Genomic DNA, 20,755 nt, shown 5'->3' on the forward strand with positions numbered 1-20,755 from the left:
TCCCACCGCTGGACCGTCCCGAATCGCGGCCGACAGGCGGGGAAGAATTTGATTCCAGGGGACGTTCGGAGCAGCCATTAAAAATTTGTGGTGTCTGTGATAATCGGCGTCTCGGCTTGACGTCGCGGCCGCGCGTTACATACCTGACCTGACCCCGTCTGACCCCGGCTAATCCTCTTTCTGTTGACAGAGGGCGAGCCCATTGAAGCGATTGCCAAGTTCGACTACGTGGGGCGCTCCTCTCGAGAGCTGTCCTTCAAGAAGGGCGCCTCCCTGCTGCTGTACCAGCGAGCGTCCGAGGACTGGTGGGAGGGGCGGCACAACGGCATCGACGGCCTGGTGCCACACCAGTACATCGTCGTCCAGGACATGTGAGTACTTCCTGTGTGTCCGGTTGGTTTGGATTACTCTTTTCATAAAAGTTCACAGTGAATAATAATGAACGTATATCTCAATCAGTTCATCACATATGTATAATAAAGCGCACAATAAGGGTGTCATTGCAGCCTAATCCTGTTTTATGCATGTTGAATTTGTTGATATGTTTGTGTTTTGTTTGTTTTATAAGCAAAAAGAGGCTGCATACAGCATGGAGTGTTCTCACACATAGAAGCAGTAACAGTAGCATTTTCTTTGTTTAAAATACACTCTTGATAGTTTTACCAACTGGTTAATCAAGCCTAGCACACGGGCCAGAGCAGGGGTGTCAAACATGAGGCCCGTGGGCCAAAACTGGTCTGCATTAGGCTCCAGTCCGGCCCAGGAACCCACCAAGGCAGATTCTGAAAATTTCAAAGAAAGCTTTGGATTTTGAACACAGCTTTTGTAATGATAGTGGACAGAACACAAACATGAGAACTGAGCTGAGATATCACTTATGCTGCTATGAAAGCTAGCAGACTAGCGTTAGCCTCAAAGCCCTGCTGTCAGCTGCAGTTTTTAAAAAATGTCATTGCATTGTATTTTGCATCATTAAAATTGACTTTATGTTGATATTGCAGTATTTTTTTTGTACTGATTGTTTAGATTTGGAAAAATATAGACTTTTTTTGAAACACAGCTTGTGCCACAACAAAGAAACACTTCAAAGTTTAAATATATAGGTTGTTATGGCATGATTGCACCTTTCTGGCTCGAGATGAAATGACCCTGTATATGTTGCCCTTGAACTGGGATGAGTTTAACACGCCTCGACTAGTAACCAGTTATTATTTTCATTCCCAGCCACAGTGGTGTTGAGTATTTTGAAGGTCGCGATCCTCCTGCAACATCCTATGGATGATCTTGCTGTCGAACGTTCTCTGGAGCTCAGTAGCGCAGGATAATATCTCTTCCAGTTCATTCATTGTCACCAGCGCCTCAGAAAGTCACTCTGTTTGAATGCATGAAAAACAGCTGATTTATCTGTAACAGTATAAACATGCTTGTAGCAATTCAGGTCACTCCACAGTCTCTTTATAGTGATTTAGGTAACTTACATGGTACTTTTACTTAAATGGTATAATTTTGAAAAAATCATCAACACTTTGAGTACTTTCTACTTCCTCAGTTAATAGTTTTACTCAGGCTGTTAACCTGCTGCTCGCCCTGTTCAGAGCCTGGGAGACGGTATCCCTGGGACGATGCTCCTGTGGGTTGAACAACATGCTTGTCCTTGTTGACTTTGCTCGAAGAGAGCGAGCCATCACTCCACAGAGAAAACGCCCAGCCCCATCTGTCTCTGCCCGCCGCTGTCGTCGCCGCTCAGCCGTGGAGCGCTCTCCATCTCCGGGGTCTTTAAGCAGCCCTCATGTCGCCGTCCCGCGCCCTCCTGCACTAACAAGCACGCGCCCCGTCACGGCGACTGCAGGTGCCTAATGGACTGCAGCCGCCGTCTCGTTGCCACTGGAAAAGAGGAGCCGGCTGACAAAATGCCTATTTAGGAGGGCTTCCTGTTCCCGGCTCCTCTCGTCTTTCTCCCCGCCGCCGTCCCTTCAGCGGGCCTTTATCAATAATTCACCAGGAGGGCCGCTGCTGATGGGACGTCTCCTTAGTTAATGAAAGAGCGGGGGAATTTACAGCTGTACAGGTTGTTCCCTGAGTGTGGCAACATGCAGCTCGTCACTTCAACAGAGCAGGCTGCGGAGCGCGGGAGCACAGAGGCTCGTGATCTTCACTCGTCCTATAAAACATCCCAAAATAAAGCCTTTCTAAGAGACCACTTCAGCGCAGGACGTTTCCTCTCTAGACTCCGCAGTCGGAGCGTTCGTGCCGCCTTCCGTCAGGAATTTATGTTTACTGCCGCGCCTGCTTTCCGTCCCTGCTCTCTCTCTCTCTGTCCGTGTGCGCTCATGTGGATACGTTCAGTAAGTGGCCGTGCTTCAGCAGGACGGTTCCGAAGCTCCGGTTACCGCCACCTGACAGGCACCAACTGTACCCTGTATCCAGTCACATGCCGCCATGATACCCGTACAGCTGGCTGCGCTGTGAGCGTGTGTGCGCGTCGCCGGCGCGGTACATCAGCAGCATACTGAGCGGCTCTGGACTGTGAGTCATCCGACTGCCGGGACCCCGGGGGAGCGAGGCGGCCATGCTGACTCGCAGGGAAACTGATATCAAACACTGATACTGGAGAATAGTGTAAAATATGAAGGACTGACTGATTTGCTGATTTCTCCTTTTTTTTCTTTTCTTTTTTTTTTGATTTGCTTTTTTGGGGACGTGTGGCGCTTCCTCGCCTATTCTGTCCACGTCTCAATGTCACTCTGTCTCTGTGTCCCAGAGATGACAACTTCTCAGACACTCTGAGTCAGAAGGCCGACAGCGAGGCCAGCAGCGGCCATGCTGGGGAGGAGAAATGCTCCGGAAAAGACATCAGCTCGCCCACTGACGCCAGGATCTCTGAGGCCTACATCTCCAGGTAGGCGTTTCCACCATTGTTGAACCCCAATCAGAGACACACTGAAGCAGCGATACAGTCATTGCTGTGCACGACTTCCTGTCCAGATTCTCCTGGACGTAGAAGATTGAGAGCTGACAGTCACTGTAATAGCAATCCAGCTTCGTCCGTCCACATGAACGGCCATATACTTGTTTTGTCTGTTCAGTAAATGGAGGACAGTGCAGCACAGTAGCTTCAGGATGTTGAATTCGCACCTCTTTCAGCTCCATGGTCAGTAGAGAGCTGAACTCCAGCCGATCGGTGTCGTCCTCTGAGCTCAGCCTGTTCAAGACACAAAGCATGAGGATTAAATAACTGTTGTAGTCATTCACATGGAGGGTTGGCACACAACCGAGAGGACACACACACACACACACACACACACATATAAACACACCCAATCACACCCCAGTGTGTTTGGCAGTGTCTGCTGGTTGCTTGCCAGTGTTTTGTCTCCTGCTCCCGACTTCAGCCGCTCATCTCTGGCGCTGGAATCGGCGACCTTGAAACGTCTGCGGCCGCTTTCTTGCCAAGCACATGAGTGAGCGCTGTTTTATTTAGAGCCGCGCTGTTACTCCCTCCACCTCGGTGTTGAAATGTTGATGAATCATGCTCGAGGAAATGTTTGGTGTGCAGATGAACCCATCTGAAAGAATCATCCTCATAAACCTTCTTGCGGCTTCCACGGTGATGTTTCTGTCTTTTCCCAGGTGATCCCCACCTCCTATCTCTAACCCCCCCCCCCTCACTTTCTGCTCTTCCATTCAGACAGTCTTCACAAGTGCTGAATCATTTATATCCTGGGCTTTATTTAGATATTTTGTTTCTCTGCTGGTGTCCTCAATCAAGACCACACTCAGCTGAAGGACCTTGAGGAGAGTTTGGCGTTGCGATCATACCGACGCTGTCGTGTTTCTCTGTGAGGAAACGCGCTGACCCTGCTGCCACAGCTGTCTTTGTTTTCTAGCCTGATGAGGCGGTGACTTGCCGGATGCCCTGTGATTTATGTTGCATTATTAGCTGAATCCGTGACAAGCGGAGGGTGAGCTGTCACTTGCAGTAGTGTTGTAGTACACTCTGTCCCAGTGGGACTTCTGCCTTGTGAATGCAGACTGCTCCACCTGCAGGTCAGCAGTGGTTCCTGCACTTGTTTACTTTTCAGGATTTCTCACTGCAGTGAAAATATATATTTATATTCTCACAGAATTCTGCACCACTCCACCTCTGTCTCCTTATTTCTAAATGTCTGAGGTTTCATCAGTAAACACAACAGCAGTAGGGAAGGTTTTTCTGCACACGGTAATCCATGTTTCCTGTTATGTTTTTTGCAGGAAATGCTGGTTTGGTTTGGTTTGGGAGCCTTATGTAATCAGAGTTGTGTTTGGATTGACCTGAGACTCTCTGATGAAGCAGATCAGTCATTTTTGTTTGATGGAATGATTTGACAGGGGAGATACGTCAGTGTGTGTGTGTGTGTGTGTGTGTGTGTGTTGACTCGGTCAGGAGATCTGGAATAATACTTTCCGGTACCCTCGCAGCCCTTCATATCCGTGCTCATTATTGCTTTTTGTTTAGCCGCGTGATGAAGCTGCTTGCAAACCTTAATGATAATGGCTCGGAGAACATTCATTAGGCCGACGTGAACCCTCCAATTGAAGCCATTTGTCTTTGAAAAGTGATTAAAGGATGAGCAATATACTTCCTCTGCAGAGAAACAGCAATACACACACAAAAAAAACTTAATTATAGTGCTTGATGTGGCGTATATCAGCTCCCGCACGTTATTGATTTAATATTTCATGTTGTCATCACTTCAGAGTAAACCAAATGAGAAAAGTGACAGCCTCATGATAATGTTAGTTGTTTTATTTATGAATGTTTTTAACTCTCTGGTGTTTTGTAGATATTCGGCAGTATTATTGACAAAGAAACAGGCAGAGAAGCAAAGAGCAGGACACGGGAGGAAGGTGAAGGTCCGGACACGAGTCGTGTCCAAACCTACACCTTCCTCCCGTGTCCTGCTCCGCCATCAAAATTCACTAGATTGAATTTTGAGGAGGATGTGCGGCTCAGCCGGCCTTTCCAGGAGGAGTAGAGTACGGCACAGTGTCGAACGGGGGGTGAGAAACTTTGATCGCTGAGATGGGCAAATATTTTTTTTCTACCTTTTCAACCAGAGAGCCGAATTTCTTCAGTGTGCATCAGATCAGCTGCATGAGGCATGCCGTGTGTTTGTGTGTGTGTGGTGTATCCCGGTGCAGGTTCAGGCCGAGGACAGCCCTGCTGAACCAGCTGCAGCTTCTCAGGAAGCCTGCGATGGAAGCCGTTCCTCCCTCCTCTGGCGGGGGGCCAGACTCCTCCGCCTCTGCCTTCGGAAAGAGTCACTTCGGTTCGGGGGAATTCACTGCGGGCTCGGTCTAATCCACTCTGCTATCAGATGTTTTGAATTAGAGCATTACACAGATTCAGCTATCAAAAGGGGATGAATCATTAAATTAATTGCATTAGATTCAAATCCGGGCTGTTTCTGAGTTTTTGAAGAGGTTCATCAGAAAGAAGTTTGGTTTTGGCTCTGATTTGGGTTCCGAGATGCATTTGATGTTCTTTCACATCATTTTGTTGTGTCCTGCGCATTGACAATAAATCTTTCCCTTCTTCTTCTTCTTCTGCTGCAGTGCTGCCAGTTAATGTGTAACTTCATTGTCTTCCCAGCAGGCATCGGAAGCGGTCGGACCCTCCGTCCCGGCGGCCCCCCGCCCGCCCCAGCGACGTCCACTGCATGGTGCACACCTCCCAGCAGGGCCACGGCGGGACCCCGGAGATGGGCTCGCCCGTCCTGGGCCACTTCAGCCCGCGGGACATGCTGCGGAGCCGCAACCACATGCCCATGGACAGCCCCGAGCGGCGGCGGCGCGCCGGCCACGGCAGCCTCACCAACATCAGCCGGCACGAGTCGCTGAAGAAGATGGAGAGCCCCCCGATCCGGCGCTCCACCTCCTCGGGCCAGTACACGGGCTTCACCGACGCCCACCACCACCACCACCACGGCGGCAAGGCGCTGGACCCGGAGACCATCGCACAGGTCAGCGCGGGACGAGCGGCGACGCAACCGCAGCTCCCTCCACCATCAAAGCCCTGCCCCGCCCTGTAAAAACATAGTCAGTCCCTGTCTTCTGCTTCCTCTGGCTGCAACTGTGTCCGTGTGCTAAATACACGCTAGAGACGAGCTTCACGGGCAGACAGCAGGGAGCACAGGTCCAAACCGGGACTCTTTACTCTTCCTCGACTGCAACCGCAGCTAGAAACCGGCACAAAACGTATATTACTGCTTTCAAGCCGACTCCAATTTTTGAAAAATGCGCCTGTCAGAAAGCAGAGGTCACAGAGAGCACGCTCCACTGTGCCGAGATGTCTGTCTGCCTCCTGGAGACGTGCTCAGATGAACACTCCTGCTCATCTCTGCATCTCCGCTGCTGTCCTGAAGCATGCAGAGGGACGAGGGCCGGTGAAGAGCAGCACCCTCCACCGTCCTTCTGCATGTGCAATGCATGCTGGGTGTCTTCTTGGGAAAAGCCCGTCTCGGTGAAGTTTTTGTTAACTTTTCACTTCTCGTCTTGTTGGTGTTAAATCGTAATCTTGTCGTTTGCGCTCTTCTCTCTTTTATGGATCACTCGGCACTTTTCTCAACAGATTTAAGACCCGGTGGTTTTATGTTGCCGTGCATTTCTGTCCTGATGCAGCCACAGCAGCATTTTTCAGACTCTTATATAATAATGTCGGATTTAGTCTTTTTTGGAACCAAGGTAGTGGACATAAAGCTTTTTTTGTTGCCTTCTGTGCTGATTTCGATTTTTTTGTCAGATGCTGAATGTTTCTGGGAGCTGGTGCTTTCTTTCTTTAGCTTATACAGTCATACTTCCGTTTTCTCATTTTGGGATTCTTGCTTAAAGCGATACTTCAACATTTTGGCAAATTGGCCCATTTAGCACAATTCCTTAGTCATTTCGAACAGCATACTTACTTTTTTTGTGAGGGCGAGCTGTTGTTTATTCAGAGGCGAGTCGGGGAAGGTTTTCGGGAAGGACACAATGGAAGTGGGCGATATTTTTGTTCCCCCTCGTCAAACTCATCAAATACAAAATCCAACAACCCCAAAACACTTTGGTGGACACGTTATAATCCGCACATTCACTACGCTGTGGAACACCAACAAATAATATTGTAGCGTTACGACACTGAAGCAAATACTGGGAACTACTTTTTCTTTTGAAATCACTACTCCCAGACGCCATGTTTAGTAAGTAGTTCCGTCTTAGCAATCTTCGCATAAACAACTCAATTTGGTAATTTTGCATTAATATTTCACAGCGTAGTGAATGTGCGGATTATAACGTGTCCACCAAAGTGTTTTGGGGTTGTTGGATTGTGTATTTGATGAGTTTGACGAGGGGGAAAAAAAAAATACCGTTCACCTCCATTGTGTCCATCCCGAAAACCTTCCCAGAATCACGTCTGAATAAACAACAGCTCGCCCTCACAAACAAAGTAAGCATGCTGTTCGAAATGACTAAGGAATTGCGCTAAATGGGCCAATTTGCCAAAATGTTGAAGTATCGCTTTAAATACCTGGAACCTACAGATTATTTCAGGATATTTCAAGATATTAAAGGAATTCAGAATAATTTTTTTTTCTGTTTTGAGAAAGTTTTCTTGCATGAAATTTGTTAAAAAAAAATCTATACATCATACATTAATCACTGCATGCTACATTATGTATTTGCAGCAAATGACCCAAAATTTTGGGAGACTGAGTTTTTACCAATCAGTTATTGTTGAATTAATGATAAAAGTTGCGTTAATCAAACGGGTTGTTGTTGTTACTCCTGTTCTCCGGGGTCAAAGTGCATGGCGGCTGCCTGTGTTTTGTGCTTTCGTTGCAGCATGTGTGGAAACGCTGCATGTGCCCCCCCCCCCCCTCCAGCGGCCCCTCCCCTCTGATACAGGCTGTTGTTTGTCTCTTGCAGGACATAGAGGAAACGATGAACACTGCTCTGAACGAGCTGCGTGAGCTGGAGCGGCAGAGCTCGGCCAAGCACGCCCCCGACGTGGTGCTGGACACCCTGGAGCAGCGGCAGCCGTCCAGCGGCCCCACGCCGGCCAGCTCCAGCGAGTCCCTCAGCCCCATCCACGGCGTCATGCTGAGGCCCACCGCCAACGCCGAGCCGCCCATCCGCCGCAGCACCAGCGCCTCCAGCGACACCATGAGCACCTTCAAGCCCGTGGTGGCGCCGCGCATGGGGGTGCAGCTCAAGCCCCCGGCGCTGAGGCCCAAGCCCATGGTCCTCCCCAAGTCCAGCCAGGCCCCACAGCCCCCTCCCACGTCTCCTCAGGACCCTCTGGACAAGTCCTGCACCATGTAACCTCCTTTTTCTTCATAGATGAACTAATAATTTTATTTTTTCTGGTCTGCTGATGAAGTAGCGGCTTTTACTGTGAAAGGGAGATCTTTTTTGTTTTTTTTAATCCCCTCATGAGATAAAAGTTATTCAGGAAGAAGGGGGGGGAACCTGGAGCTCCTCGGGGTAAAAGGACGTCAGCATGCCGCTCCGCCACGTCTCCCCGTGTCAGATACTTCCAGGACCTCGTCCACCCTGTGACCCCTCGCCTTCTGAGATGGAGAAGATCTTAAAGGATTCAACAGGACACAGCAGCCAGCACGGCGGGGACGGGGGTCACGGTGGGGTCACGGTGGGGTCACGGAGGGGCGTCTATAAAGAAAACTTAGGAATTCCAGTGTAGTCCGATTTGTCGGCCAGACAAATCCATAGTTGTAATATGGTTAGGTTTCTATCTAACGTAGCTTTTCAGATGGATTCAAACAACAAATCACAAAGGCTTCCTTCGAGGTTTTAGGAAATGTAAACGTTAGTTTAGTTTACAGACTTTAATGAACTGTGTAACTCTGAACAAAATCCGGTGCATGCAGCTCTCTGTTTACCACTGAATCAGAGCTCCATGAGTCCAACTGCCGTGATTACAGTGGGAACGCCGACAACAGGTTGTTTTTTTTTTTATTATTATTATTATTACTAGCGTTTTTCTAGAACGGCCCGTGGAAGTGTCGTGAAGCAGTTTCAATAGCCTTTCCGAGTGTGTGGTGTGACTGATTTGAACGATTCAGTTCTTTAAAAGGTGCTGTGACTAGCTGGGCAAAAAAAAAGAAGTTTGGACTGAAAGAAGGGCCCGTAACAACTTATTTATTAGCGGCACTCTGTTAATCAGTTAACAGTACTGGCAGCAGTTAGCTTTTCTTTTCTTTTTTTTTTTTCCACTGGCATGTAAACTGCAGCTTGTTTTGGGAAGACGTTCCACCCGCTGTGTGATCGCCGCTCTGCTGGATTCAATCAATCCGTTTTTTGTTTTTTTTCTCCCCCCGATATTGCCTGAACAAGTGATGATTGGATAGAACCACTACTACTTCAATAACTTTGAATGCATCCATCAATATGTTGTGATGTGGGAGGGGGAATATTGCCTTTGTTTTTCTTTTTTTTTCTTTTTTTTTTTGCATTTGTATAACTTTCTAATGAGAAGCTGAAATGACAAACACGTGTTGATATACAGTGTGGACCACATGCCATAGTTTTCTTTCCTGCCTTGTTTGGCTTTATCTGCCCAAAGACGTGAGTTTGTTAAGTTATAGCATGGATGTTGATACTTCCTGATAATCGATCTGTACAGACTCAAGGCGGCGCCCTGTAGGAGTGCCGCCGGTAGCCATGGACCTAATGACTGTTAGTGTAAAGGCCTCCGAACCCGCTCACCCTTTGCTTCGTGTGCTTCTCGTTGTGAAGATCTCCTAAAATAGAAGCTTTCCTTCCAGTTATGCAGTTTTTATCACCAGGCGAGGATGACAGAAACCGGATGGTGTTTGAGGCTCGACTGGCGACGTGAGCCAGTAAGAGGCAGTTAGTGACTTTCTCAGTAATAATTTCAAAATGCAATAGCCTCATTGCTCTGTTTCCCTCTGATTGTCTCTCTCTCTTTTTTTTTTTTTTTTACCTTCGTGCTCTAGCTCCGGTTTGCATGTCCGTGGGATGATTGGTTCACATCATTACATGTAGAAAAGATGTTTCGCGACGAATAAGCAATGCTCTCTAACAACAGGTTTACACTATCTTTGACTTGACAAATACTGTGTGTATAATAATCAAAGGTGAATTAATTTCTAAATTACTAACTTTCATTATTTTTATAATCATTTTTTTTCTTGTTACGTTTGCCGTGTTTCTGGGTAGAAATCACTTAGAAAATATGATGTAGAATAAATATCCAGAGATGCAGGCGTACCGCCTACAGTATGAAGCCGGTTGTATATTCAAAGTGTGTATTTGTCACTATGTAACATCCTCCATGTCTGTAGGCTTTAAGCTACTCTGTGGTGTTATCTCTACATCTGTAGTGTGTACTTGTGAAAGTGCCTTTGAAAAAATGTTTTAGAGGAACTTCAGACATGTTATTATAAGAAATGATGCCATTTTCCAAACCGCGAGGTGGCAGGATTAATAATAGAAACAGCTTACTCATTGTGACATTGCACTTTTCTGTACATAACTGTATATAAAGCATGTAACATCATAACGTTTAGAGTTCTTTCCTTCAAAGATTTCTTTTTAATAAAGGAGATAGTTTATCCAGTCAGAGGTGGATTTTTTTCCCATTGCATTGTTTTTTCACTTTGCTGGATTTTTTTCATGACTTTTTCTAATTCCACAAAAAAACAAACAAAAAAAAAAACAAATTTTCATTGTTTGACTGTGTGAACCGACGAGAGCTATTTTGTTTTTGAGTAAATTTCCAGTGTATCTGGTGAGGTTGTTTCATGTTTTATTCCACGTGGGGGTTTCCTGGAATGTGGCCTTGGTCGGACCGAGCTCCAGCCTCGGCGCTGCTCACAGGAGTCACAATGGCCGCCTGTTTGCTCCGGGCTGCTCCGTCCATCTTCAAGGCTAACTGGGGGGAAAAAGAAAAAAAAAAACCCAAACAGATAAAATAACAGAGATACCGTTGTTTTACATTCCTCATCCCAGCAGTCCATGGGGCAACAGAGAATCCTGCAGATCAAACGCTCACCTCAGCAACGCCAACCTTTCTCTCCCACATGTGAACGCTCCTCTGCAGTCTCTTGTGTTTCTCCTTCACATGGAAATGCTCCATAGCGTCAGGACCCTGTCCGTAGTCTGAGAGATGCCGCTGGAGGTGTCTGTTCAGGGATTCTGCTTTCAAACACTCCTGGGGAGGGAAAAACGGGAAAGTTTAACACAGTATTTGTTTGGTCATCTTGGGCATCTTCCACTCCGAACCTCCTCAGCGTGTCGGATCTCCTCCTCAATTTTGGCAGCCATCTGTCTTTTTCTGGTGATGGCCGTGTTCAGTCCTTCGCACTCAGAAGTCACACGCTGCAGTCGTTCCTGCTCACATGAAGCACAGATCGAGCCGAATCGGAACAGTGATCTGATTATGGTCTGTCTCCTGTACGCTGCGTTACCATGTGTGAGCTGAGGAGACGTTGAGCTTTCACACTTTTGACCCGAAGTTCATCCCAGTTGATGTGAAGCATTGGTTTACTGTAGTCCAGGAATATTTCCTGTATTTAACAGCACGTTTATATGATGCAGTTACTCACTGGCGATGAGGTTAAAATTCACAAATGTGCAACTAGTTCAGAAAGAATAGATCCAGAAAACAGAGGACAGAGGATTCCGGAGGCCCTCACTCTCACCATTTACCTCATCAACCTTTTCTGCCTCTTTCTTCTGTTGGAGCTGCTTCCGGAGCTTCTTCTCTTGGCCCTTCAGGGCCTGGTTTTTCAGGGCCGACATCCGCAGCTGCGCAACCTGTTTGTGAGACGAGCGGGAAACGATGACAGTGGTTCCAAATGGCATCGGGTCGACATGAGTCAATGCCCTATTCATGTGGTCCATTCACGTGTCTGGGTAACTGCGCTACAGTTCAGCTGAGTCTGGTTCTGCGTGTTTCTTCACGGTTAAAGGGAGTTTGTCCTTTTCCTGTGTTGCATCAGAACTACGTAAATAAAATTCAAAAGACACAAGTTGATGTTGATCAACTAGATCAGTGTTCAAGCCTGTATCTTGTCTTCACTTAACTGGAGAATCTGAGTCTTTTCCCGTCTGCGGTGCTTCTCAGGTCTGGGCGCGCTGCGGTCAAACTTGCTCTTCATCTTCCTGATCTCAGTCAGACACAGCTCTGCTTCCTCCAAAGAGGCCTGAACAGAAAACACACACTGTGTCAGAGAACGCAGCGTTTCAGAGAGATGTTCTTCTTACCTTGTGGCTGTCCTGAATGCTTCTATATCTCAGTCTGAGTTTCTCCTGCTCCTCCTGTGATTCTGTGACTTCCCTCTGAGCCACGAAGAGTTTCTGCTCCGGCGTCAGCAGCTGGAGCTGATCGGATACGTTGAACCGGGACCGGCGCCTCTTACCTGCTCCCTAAACACACCCAGAAAATACCAGGACAGTGACAAGAGTGTTTCTTTAGCTCTGCATGTGGCAAAGTTTTGAGTTACAGGCAGAAAAAGGAGCCATACAGTTCATTCGAAGGACTCAAGAAATTTCTGGAATCCAACAAAAGCACTTATGTCCAAAGGATTCCTATGGGCTCCATGAAGATTTGGCCAGAGGATAACCATGAGACAGATTGAGCTCGATGCACATAATGCAATTCTGAACTTATAAAACAGTCCTATTGACATTTATGACCAAATTTTCACATTACACAAATAACAATTTCCCTTTTCAGTGTTTTTTTCTCTCAAAAAATGACAAAACTAAATTACTGCTAATTGCACCCATAGAAATGAGACGTCTCTCTTCAGCGGTGGTTCGAAACGGAATGCTTTGAGTCTGTGATCTTGAATCTGCAGTTCCATGAAAGGTACAGTATCAGACAGAACTTGCAGTATTTATTATTGGCGGGAGACTTAAGCAAAGTTATGTATACCAAGGAGAGTCGGTATGCAAACACTTACCCCGGCCTCCAGCTGGGAGCTCCCGGTTGTTCTCTGACCTTCTCCGCCAGTCTGAGCCAGCAGGTCCTGGGGATCCAGGTGGCTGATAAACCGCTCAAACAGGACATTTTCTGCCAGGAGGGCTTCATTAGAGAGTCTTGGGTGAAAAAAAAGAAAAAAAAAAAAAAGAATGAGATTAGCATGGAAAATCAGCCAAGACTCTCAGGGTGAGTGGGAGGAAGATGTTCTATAATCTGGATATTATATGAACTTCATATTCTGAAGTGGCATCAGATCACGCTGCACAGAAACACTGGAATGTTCCACTTACATGTTGTCCAAGAAGGAGAAGTTAACAGAGTTAACAAAAGCAGAGAAGCGCGTTAAAAGAAGAAGCAGAAAGAACATTTTTTTTTTAAATGTAGATTTACTTGAGTTCCTCGACCCGTTTGTGAAGGAGTCCTATTTGTTCCTGTGTGACCTCCTTTCCGTCTTCCAGCACCAGAGGCTCGTCCTCCATGGTTGCTAAGGTAAACAAAACACGGTTGCTATGGTGCGGTGGCGGGTGTTGCCTTCAGGTGCTTCATGTAAAACGCACAATCCGTAAACATCGCGAAATAAATAATGTGAAAAGTGAGTCAAGTATAATTTAAATAAATATTTACAGTCACCCCGGTTACAGCAGCGAATCACTCAGTGTACCGGATCATTAATCCATGATAAACTCCATTACGACGAGGTTACTCACTCTCTGGTGATAATGTCACTCTTCTAAGAAGCACATGTGAGCCATACCAAAAGCTAAAACGAGGTTAAGAAATTATCTCAGCCTGGACACATATGACAACCTCTTAAAATGACTTTAAAGCTCAGGTTGAACAGTTAGTCTGACCCATATCAAGGTCTAATCTGTTTTGATTTCACCTGTTGTGTTATTCTTATTAAAACACTAAAGAAAAAAAAAATATATTTGGATGAATGTTATTCTACTCTTCATTTCTTTTACACGTTTGAAATGAATTTTTTTTTAATTACAATTAATAAATGGGGTGTACTGGAAAGTATTTATACAAATCACATTTCCCTATTAATTTAAATTAGCTCTTTTGCTGTTTCATCTTTATGTTCTTCATGAAACTTCCATTTAATTAGATAGTTTTTGTATAAAATTAGCACCAGTTGTTTATATTTCATTATCCATTCAGAGTATAGTTTTTAGCACTGTTACTTAGTTGGCCTATATACCCCTGAACTTCTGTTTTATTATTTTACAGTAGAGGAAATAAAATCAACCTCCTTTTTAGAGATATTGAAAAAAATGGACATATACTGGATTCTCTTTAAACTCTGCAGAGCTTTGAATGTGATTAAGTCATTCTCATGCTGAGCAGTTCACCTCTAGCCGAGCACATTTACTCTGAATTCCATATTTCTTTTATGGCCCATTTATGCTTCATTTCATTAAAATCATCGCCAGCATGACAATAATTTTTACTCTGCTTTTGCATCAAGACTATATTTGTATTTTGAGATCCTTTCAAAGACTTTCTCTTTCATGTCTTTCACTTTTCATATGATCACTTTCACATTTGTGGAAAAAAGAATAGTTGGGAAACAGGTTTATCAAACATGTGGCTCGCGGGCCACCGGAAGGATCAAGCTGTCCTGAAATGATTTTGCAAAATTTAACAGTTTAGAAGAAATCTTCTATATATTTTTTTTCAGTTTGTAGTTGTATTTTATCCATACGCCTTTACCGATGATTGACTGTAGCCAGAAGACTGAGAAAAAGACCAGTTTGATGTAGTTTTCAGTCTGTGTGGCCTGTCATGTGTTTCTCTCTCTGCTTGCTGGATCTTTTTTTTTTCTTTTGTTTTTTTTTTAACTAAAATTGCAATCGTTTTTACAGTTTCTATAAAATCTCACTCAAAGAAATATTTCACTTTTTATTCATTACAAAGAAAAAAAAAAACCCCAGAAAGGAATACAAAACAGTGCCACACAATTTAAAAATAAATAATGTATTATATTCATCATTTTCAGACAGATAGTAAGAAACAAATCAACTGTCTGAATGGTGCTGCTATATAAATAAAAGTGTGTTTTTGTCCAGACTGCCACCTCCCCTGCCCTGCCCTGCCCTCCAGGCTGTGGGGGTGTTTTTCTGTTTTCAGCCAAGTTTCACTTTCATTTCTCTGTAAACGATCCTCGGGAACAGCTGCGGCAGTGCAGCTCTGATCTCTGCAGCTTCCTCCTCCAGGATGACTTCTGTCGTCTCGAAATTCATCACCAAGACCCTCTGCGACCACGAGGGCAGTTTGGACTTCCGGCGGCTGGAGGAGAAGGTCGCGAGGAGCTACACGGTGGCGGAGTCCGTCCTGCGCGCGGTTCTCTTCGACCAGAGTAAAATAGCCATCCGGCAAGGAGAGGAGAAACCCACCGGGGGTCACATCATCCCACCCGACAGCCTGGTCGTGGCGAAAAGCAGCGCGCGTCTCTGCCAGAAGAAGACCGGAGCGTGCGCGCGCTGCGATGGCTTACACCTGTGCAGGTACTATGTGTGCGGAGAGTGCACGTTCGGGTGAGTAAAGCAGATTTATTTCTTCCCCTTTAAACAAAATCCGTTCAGCGTCCTCAGAATTCACTGACTTGTATCCATCAACAAACTATAACCCAGATTAATAGAACCAACTGAAGAAATGTAAACATGAACTTCTACCAGATTAGTGTCTTGGTCAGGTTTCTGGGTTTCTTTAGTTTGGATTACATGCGCCCACCGTTACTGTCAATAAAATATTTAAAAAGACTGTAGATCGAGATAAAGGAAATGACTGTAGAAAAAAAACTTTAAACTTTAAATCCTCCTGTGTTGCCTTCTTGGGTTCAAGCCAGGTAATAACCCTTATTCCCATGAGAGCTGGATGAGGTTCAGGAAATATTTATTTGCGATTTTTCTGGCAGATATTTTGATTGGATTTGTAATATTTCTTCGAATCGAGCTTCAGTGCAGTATTCACCAAGCACAGTAACAGATTGAAAACATGATCTTACCATCAAATGCTCTTCATTCTTATGGACGCATGAAAACTGAAAAGTAAGACCTGCTCCCAACATGTATTATCCATAAGCATTCTTTAAAGGTATTGACCAATGGGAGTTATCACAGTCAAAGAACTAATAGAGTCATATCTTTTTTGAAAGCAGTTCAAAAAAAGTTTCAAAAGTTGAAGTTCAAAATGACTCCAAAAACCCCAATGGTAAATAAGTAAAAATAAAAACAAAACTGAACAATTCAAATGAAGGAAAACAGGATGTTGACTTGAGCTTATGTAAATAATCTTCCACTCCAGTAGGTCAACATCAGAAGAGTCAGCTGATCCGACCTCTGACCTTCTGAGAAATATGTCAGATTTAAAATAGGTGGATGTTCATTTATGGCTCAGCAAAAACCCAGCTATTGCACATCTATTCTGTAAACAACAGAACATTGATTGTGAAAGCCAGGAAATACCCTGCAGGAGGAAGTGGTGTGGATGGGTGGATGGGTGGAGGTTTGACCAGGAGAGGGCAGTCATTTGCATCTTTTCAAAACATATTTTAATGTGGCTTAACCTAGATATTGTGATCTGGTGGCGCTGCAGATCTCAACAGGTATAAGAACCTCAACTGTTGAGCTTAACAGGACCACACCGATGTCATTAATGTCCTGTACATCCTGGCTGTCAGCCACCTGATTTTAAAATGTATCAGGTCTTGATAGAAATTTCTTGTGTCTTCCAGCCTCAGGTGTAAAAATCCCCACAGTTTGACTACTCCGAACAACGTGGAGGTTCTCAGGAGACACGATCTGCAAGACTTGACAGAGAAACAGCTGTTCCAGCTGCTGCTCCAGAATGATCCCTACCTGCTCCCCGAGGTGAGTTCAGGTCCCTGCAGCTGCATGCGGAAGTGGAATTTAGACTTGAAAATATGTTCTTCATCCGCCTCACTAGATATGCTCGCATTACAACAAGGGCAGCGGTCTGCAAGGCTCCTGTCGGTTCGCCGCCTCCTGCAGCAAGCTGCACATGTGCCAGCACTACTACCAGGGCGACTGTCGGTTCGGTGATGGGTGCAAGAGAGCGCATCGCCTCGACGCTCAGGCCATGAAGCTTTTCCAGGGATATAGTCAGGAGAACATCAACAACCTCCACAAGATCTACAGAAATACGCTCATCATCTCAGGTGACCTGAAGAGGCCAGCTGCTGCTGTTCCTGGTAAATATGGAGCTTTGTTTTTTTATGTCATTTGAGTTGTTTTCTGTGTTTCCCTTCTCTGCTAAACGTCTGTTTTCTGCAGCCTTGCCAGAGGTGAGCATCCCAGCCCCGCCGCCGTCCCGCCAGCCTCCCCACACTAACCCGGTGGCCCCCAGCAGAGCTGCTATTCCAGCCAACCCCCCGAGTGACGCTGAGAGAAATGAAATCTGCCTCTTCTTCATCCGGAGAAAGTGCTTGTACAAAGGTATTGTTAGGAAAAAAAATCAATCCATTCAGCATCAAAGTCCAGAATATGTCCTCATCCTTCCATTTATTTATTTATTTATGTATTTATTTATTTATTTATTTAGACAAGTGTGCTCGGGTCCACTGGCACCTGCCTTACAGGTGGCAGGTTTTAGATGTGGATGGCGTGACCTATAAGGACCTGGTGGACATGGAAAACATTGAGAGGGCATATTGTGACCCGGCTCGGGACACGAGCTGCATGGATCAACCCCCCGCCAGCCTGGGACTCCTGAGATTTATGGGATTTCAAAGGTGCAACAAAACAGAAAAGACATACGAGAGGAATCTCCCTCCTGTTGTACTGAAATGTGATTCAGTCTGAGAAATAATTTTAATCGCTCTTCACTTTCCTCTCAGCTCTGAACAGGCCGTTGACTTCATGACCATGACGTATAAAGGGATTCCAGTCCGTCGATTGTCCACCGCCTCCTCCGTCTCGAAGCCTCCTCACTTCATTCTCACCACGCAGTGGGTCTGGTACTGGAAGGACGACGGGGGGGCGTGGCTGGAGTTTGGGCAGGTGAGGCGTCATGATTGCGTCCTTGTTCCCAATGGTTCAGTTTTTCTTTTTCTTTTTGTACAATTTCTCAGCAAATACATATTTATATGAAAACTGTCAAAATCATTTGACTTTCTGACTGTTTAATCTTTTTTTTCTCTGCCTGCTGTGTTCAGGACGATGGCGGTGGAGCGGCGGCCATCGCCTCTCAGACCCTGGAGAACGTGTACCTGGCGGACAGAGACACAGAGATCCCGTTCAGCGCCGGCAAACACCAGTACGTTCTGTACTTCAAAGACGCGGCGGGCAGCGGGCGGATGTATCAGCAGAACGTCAAACACAAAACCAAGAGAGAAGTCAGGAGGAGACCTCGCTTTCTGTCGACCCGTGACGTGGAAGCACAGCTGAAGAGGTTGGTTTTTTTTGTTGTTACGGTTATAAATGTTGAATCCTTGCTTGTGACTCGTGTGGATTTACTGAGCTTCTTCTTTGCAGCACTTCATCACAGAGCTCGAGCTCCTCCATAGCCGAAATCGTACCGTCCACCTGGGATAAGACCGCCCTGCCAGAGCTGGGATACAGGGTATCGTCACTGCAGATATACACTTCTTCAATATAAACGCGTTTCATTGATGATTCGTGAATCGTTCTTGTCTTGAAGCTTGTGCAGCTCACCTCGTCGGCGAAGGAGTACTCCATGATTGAGATGCTGTTCAAGCGCACCATGCCTCAGAGTAAAATCAACAGCATGCACCGGATCCAGAATCCGTCTCTGTGGAAAGTGTTTCAGTGGTGAGTCACTGGCTGCAGCAGCCACAAAGCATGGACTCGAACCGGCTTTTCCTGAAGCCTGGTTTTGTTCTGCGTTTTCAGGCAGAAAGAGCAGATGAAGAAGAGAAACGGAGGACAGCTTGTAAACGAGAAGTACTTGTTCCACGGGACGGACGAGTCCCTGATAGAGCCCATCTGCGAGCAGAACTTCGACTGGAGGATGTGTGGCGTTCACGGCACGGCTTATGGCAAAGGTGAGCTGAGGCGGAAAACGCCAGCAGCAGTTTGTAAAACACATAGATGAAACGTATCTCCTCACACCTGGCTTGGTGAACGGCAGGTAGGCAGGTTTGCCAACTTTTCCCATGCTTTTTTTTTTTTTGCCTAAAAACGCTGTTCATATTCCACTAATGGCTTCACATCACATTTTATGAGCGTTAAATTTGCCCTTGTAATTCTTATCAAATTAGTTATTTAAAGCAGCTCCCAAACTTTATATAAACTTTATTTTATTTTTTATTAAAAATAAGTATCAGTTGTGATCATGGGGCTGCATGGTGGAGCAGTGGTCAGCACTCTCTCCTCAGATACTGGCCAGAGCCTTTCTGTATGGAGTTTGCATGTTCTCCCTTTGTGCGTGGGTCTTCATGGGTTCTCTGGTTAAAAACATGCGTGTAAGGGATAATCAGTGCCCATAAATGGCCCCAAGGTGTGAATATGAGTGTGTGTGGTTGTTTGCAACATCAATACTTCCAAACCAGAGTTGGCGGCCCTGAGAAGTCGATTTTTTTTTTTTTTTAATTAAATCGATTTAAATCAAGATGTTCAATTGGTAGCACAGTAAATAAAGAAAAAACACCTGATTTTTCAGGGAGCTACTTTGCCAGAGACTCGTCCTACTCGAACAGATTCGCCAAGGCGTCGGGCCTGAACAGGACCATGTTTGTCGCCTTGGTGCTGGTGGGGGCCTACACCAAGGGGAGCAGCAGCTACGTCCGGCCGCCGCCTAAAGGGGGCAGCAGAGATCTCTACGACAGCTGCGTGGACTCCGTCAGCGACCCCAGCATTTATGTCATCTTCGAAAAACAGCAGATTTATCCAGAATATCTCATCAAGTACTCCTAAAAGAATAAAACGTTCTCCTCAGTTCTCTTGTGAGTAGCTAGTGGACGAGTTGGTAGTTTGAGGAGTAATCAATGAAGAAAAATCCTTTCAGATTGCTCTTCATTTTGAATCAGAGCAGGGAGACCAGCATTATTACAGCATTGAATCATCACTACAGATATATTCATATCTTAGAAGTTGACAGGTAGAGATCATTTTAATAAAATGTGTATTTTGATTCGGTGTTCAAATATTTTTCTAGAGATTTAGAGTGTGACAAACTGAACGACCCAGTGAGATGGAATCAGAATAAACTGTTGAATGTGAGGCATGAGAAGAGATCACATGTTCAGATATGGAACAAATGTGTCACAAAATAAAGCTATATCGACAAATATTCCAAATTGCAACTGAGTTACTGTATTTTATCCTTGATTGTGGTTTTTCCCGATTAGATGACGAGAGATTAGATCAGATGAATTAGATGAATATGAGCTTTTTTGAGTTTTTTTAACCCAAAAGTTAAAGTAGTGGAGGGAACGTCTCCAAAAAGGGAAACTGGCATTTTTTACTCTCATCTCAGGATTAGTCTTTCAATTTTGATACTATGTTACAGGAAAAGGAGAATTTCATGTGAGAAACTATATTTGTCACAGATAAATGAACAGCAGACAGACTGCAGACCCAGAACAAAAAACTCCATATAAAGCTCCTTTCATTTTACCAGCTTTATTTCTCTCATGGAAATAATACAGAAGAATTTCAGTTGACGATTAATCCAACTCTTTGTTCAAAAATGGAATTAGTTTATATTTCATACAGAAATAAGAATTATTAATCAGTAAAGATACATTCAAGTCAGAGTTCTATTTTCTCAATCACTCAAAAG

At 45.3% G+C, this 20,755-nt stretch overlaps 3 protein-coding genes across 6 annotated transcripts in view; 2 read left to right on the forward strand and 1 right to left on the reverse strand.

Annotated features, from left to right (window-relative positions):
• Positions 1–8,473, forward strand: part of srgap1a (SLIT-ROBO Rho GTPase activating protein 1a) — a 75,416-nt gene extending 66,943 nt beyond the window's left edge. For 2 of the 4 annotated variants that reach the window (XM_030096320.1, XM_030096322.1), the window contains exons 19-22: positions 191–371; positions 2,762–2,899; positions 5,633–6,002; positions 7,945–8,473. In XM_030096320.1, the coding sequence (XP_029952180.1) occupies positions 191–371; positions 2,762–2,899; positions 5,633–6,002; positions 7,945–8,340 (1,085 nt within the window). In that variant the 3' untranslated portion in view covers positions 8,341–8,473. The remainder of the gene's footprint in view (positions 1–190; positions 372–2,761; positions 2,900–5,632; positions 6,003–7,944) is intronic. The other 2 variants (XM_030096321.1, XM_030096323.1) reach the window with 1 other exon arrangement.
• A 2,309-nt stretch (positions 8,474–10,782) lies between these two features.
• On the reverse strand, positions 10,783–16,396 carry LOC115392346 (coiled-coil domain-containing protein 113-like). The gene is made up of 10 exons (XM_030096940.1): positions 15,999–16,396; positions 13,379–13,472; positions 12,975–13,104; positions 12,268–12,429; positions 12,066–12,206; positions 11,710–11,817; positions 11,469–11,567; positions 11,284–11,391; positions 11,054–11,212; positions 10,783–10,933 (listed from the first exon to the last, which is right to left on the reverse strand). Exons 2-10 carry the CDS (start codon positions 13,465–13,467, stop codon positions 10,808–10,810), a joined length of 1,122 nt encoding a protein of 373 aa, XP_029952800.1. The 5' UTR covers positions 13,468–13,472; positions 15,999–16,396; the 3' UTR covers positions 10,783–10,807.
• LOC115392599 (protein mono-ADP-ribosyltransferase PARP12-like) lies at positions 15,144–20,285 on the forward strand. The gene is made up of 11 exons (XM_030097308.1): positions 15,144–15,528; positions 16,728–16,863; positions 16,940–17,204; positions 17,287–17,448; positions 17,555–17,744; positions 17,850–18,012; positions 18,168–18,403; positions 18,487–18,574; positions 18,653–18,783; positions 18,865–19,016; positions 19,634–20,285. The coding sequence occupies exons 1-11, from the start codon at positions 15,209–15,211 to the stop codon at positions 19,885–19,887; spliced, it is 2,097 nt and encodes a 698-aa protein (XP_029953168.1). The 5' UTR covers positions 15,144–15,208; the 3' UTR covers positions 19,888–20,285.
• Positions 20,286–20,755: the final 470 nt, after the last annotated feature.

This window comes from Salarias fasciatus, chromosome 7 (genome assembly GCF_902148845.1).
Source record: "Salarias fasciatus chromosome 7, fSalaFa1.1, whole genome shotgun sequence".
Lineage (NCBI taxonomy): Eukaryota > Metazoa > Chordata > Actinopteri > Blenniiformes > Blenniidae > Salarias > Salarias fasciatus.

What these genes read in the sequence shown, in the direction of transcription:
- LOC115392346 (XM_030096940.1), bottom strand. Translation starts at nt 13,467, where the DNA reads ATGGAGGACGAGCCTCTGGTGCTGGAAGACGGAAAGGAGGTCACACAG. An exon ending in CCGGGAGCTCCCAGCTGGAG is followed by an intron (nt 12,430 to 12,974) that starts GCCGGGGTAAGT and finishes GGGTGTGTTTAG; the next exon opens with GGAGCAGGTAAGAGGCGCCG. An exon ending in GCATTCAGGACAGCCACAAG is followed by an intron (nt 12,207 to 12,267) that starts GTAAGAAGAACA and finishes TTTTCTGTTCAG; the next exon opens with GCCTCTTTGGAGGAAGCAGA.
- LOC115392599 (XM_030097308.1), top strand. Translation starts at nt 15,209, where the DNA reads ATGACTTCTGTCGTCTCGAAATTCATCACCAAGACCCTCTGCGACCAC. An exon ending in GTGGAAGCACAGCTGAAGAG is followed by an intron (nt 18,404 to 18,486) that starts GTTGGTTTTTTT and finishes TCTTCTTTGCAG; the next exon opens with CACTTCATCACAGAGCTCGA. An exon ending in CGGCACGGCTTATGGCAAAG is followed by an intron (nt 19,017 to 19,633) that starts GTGAGCTGAGGC and finishes CTGATTTTTCAG; the next exon opens with GGAGCTACTTTGCCAGAGAC.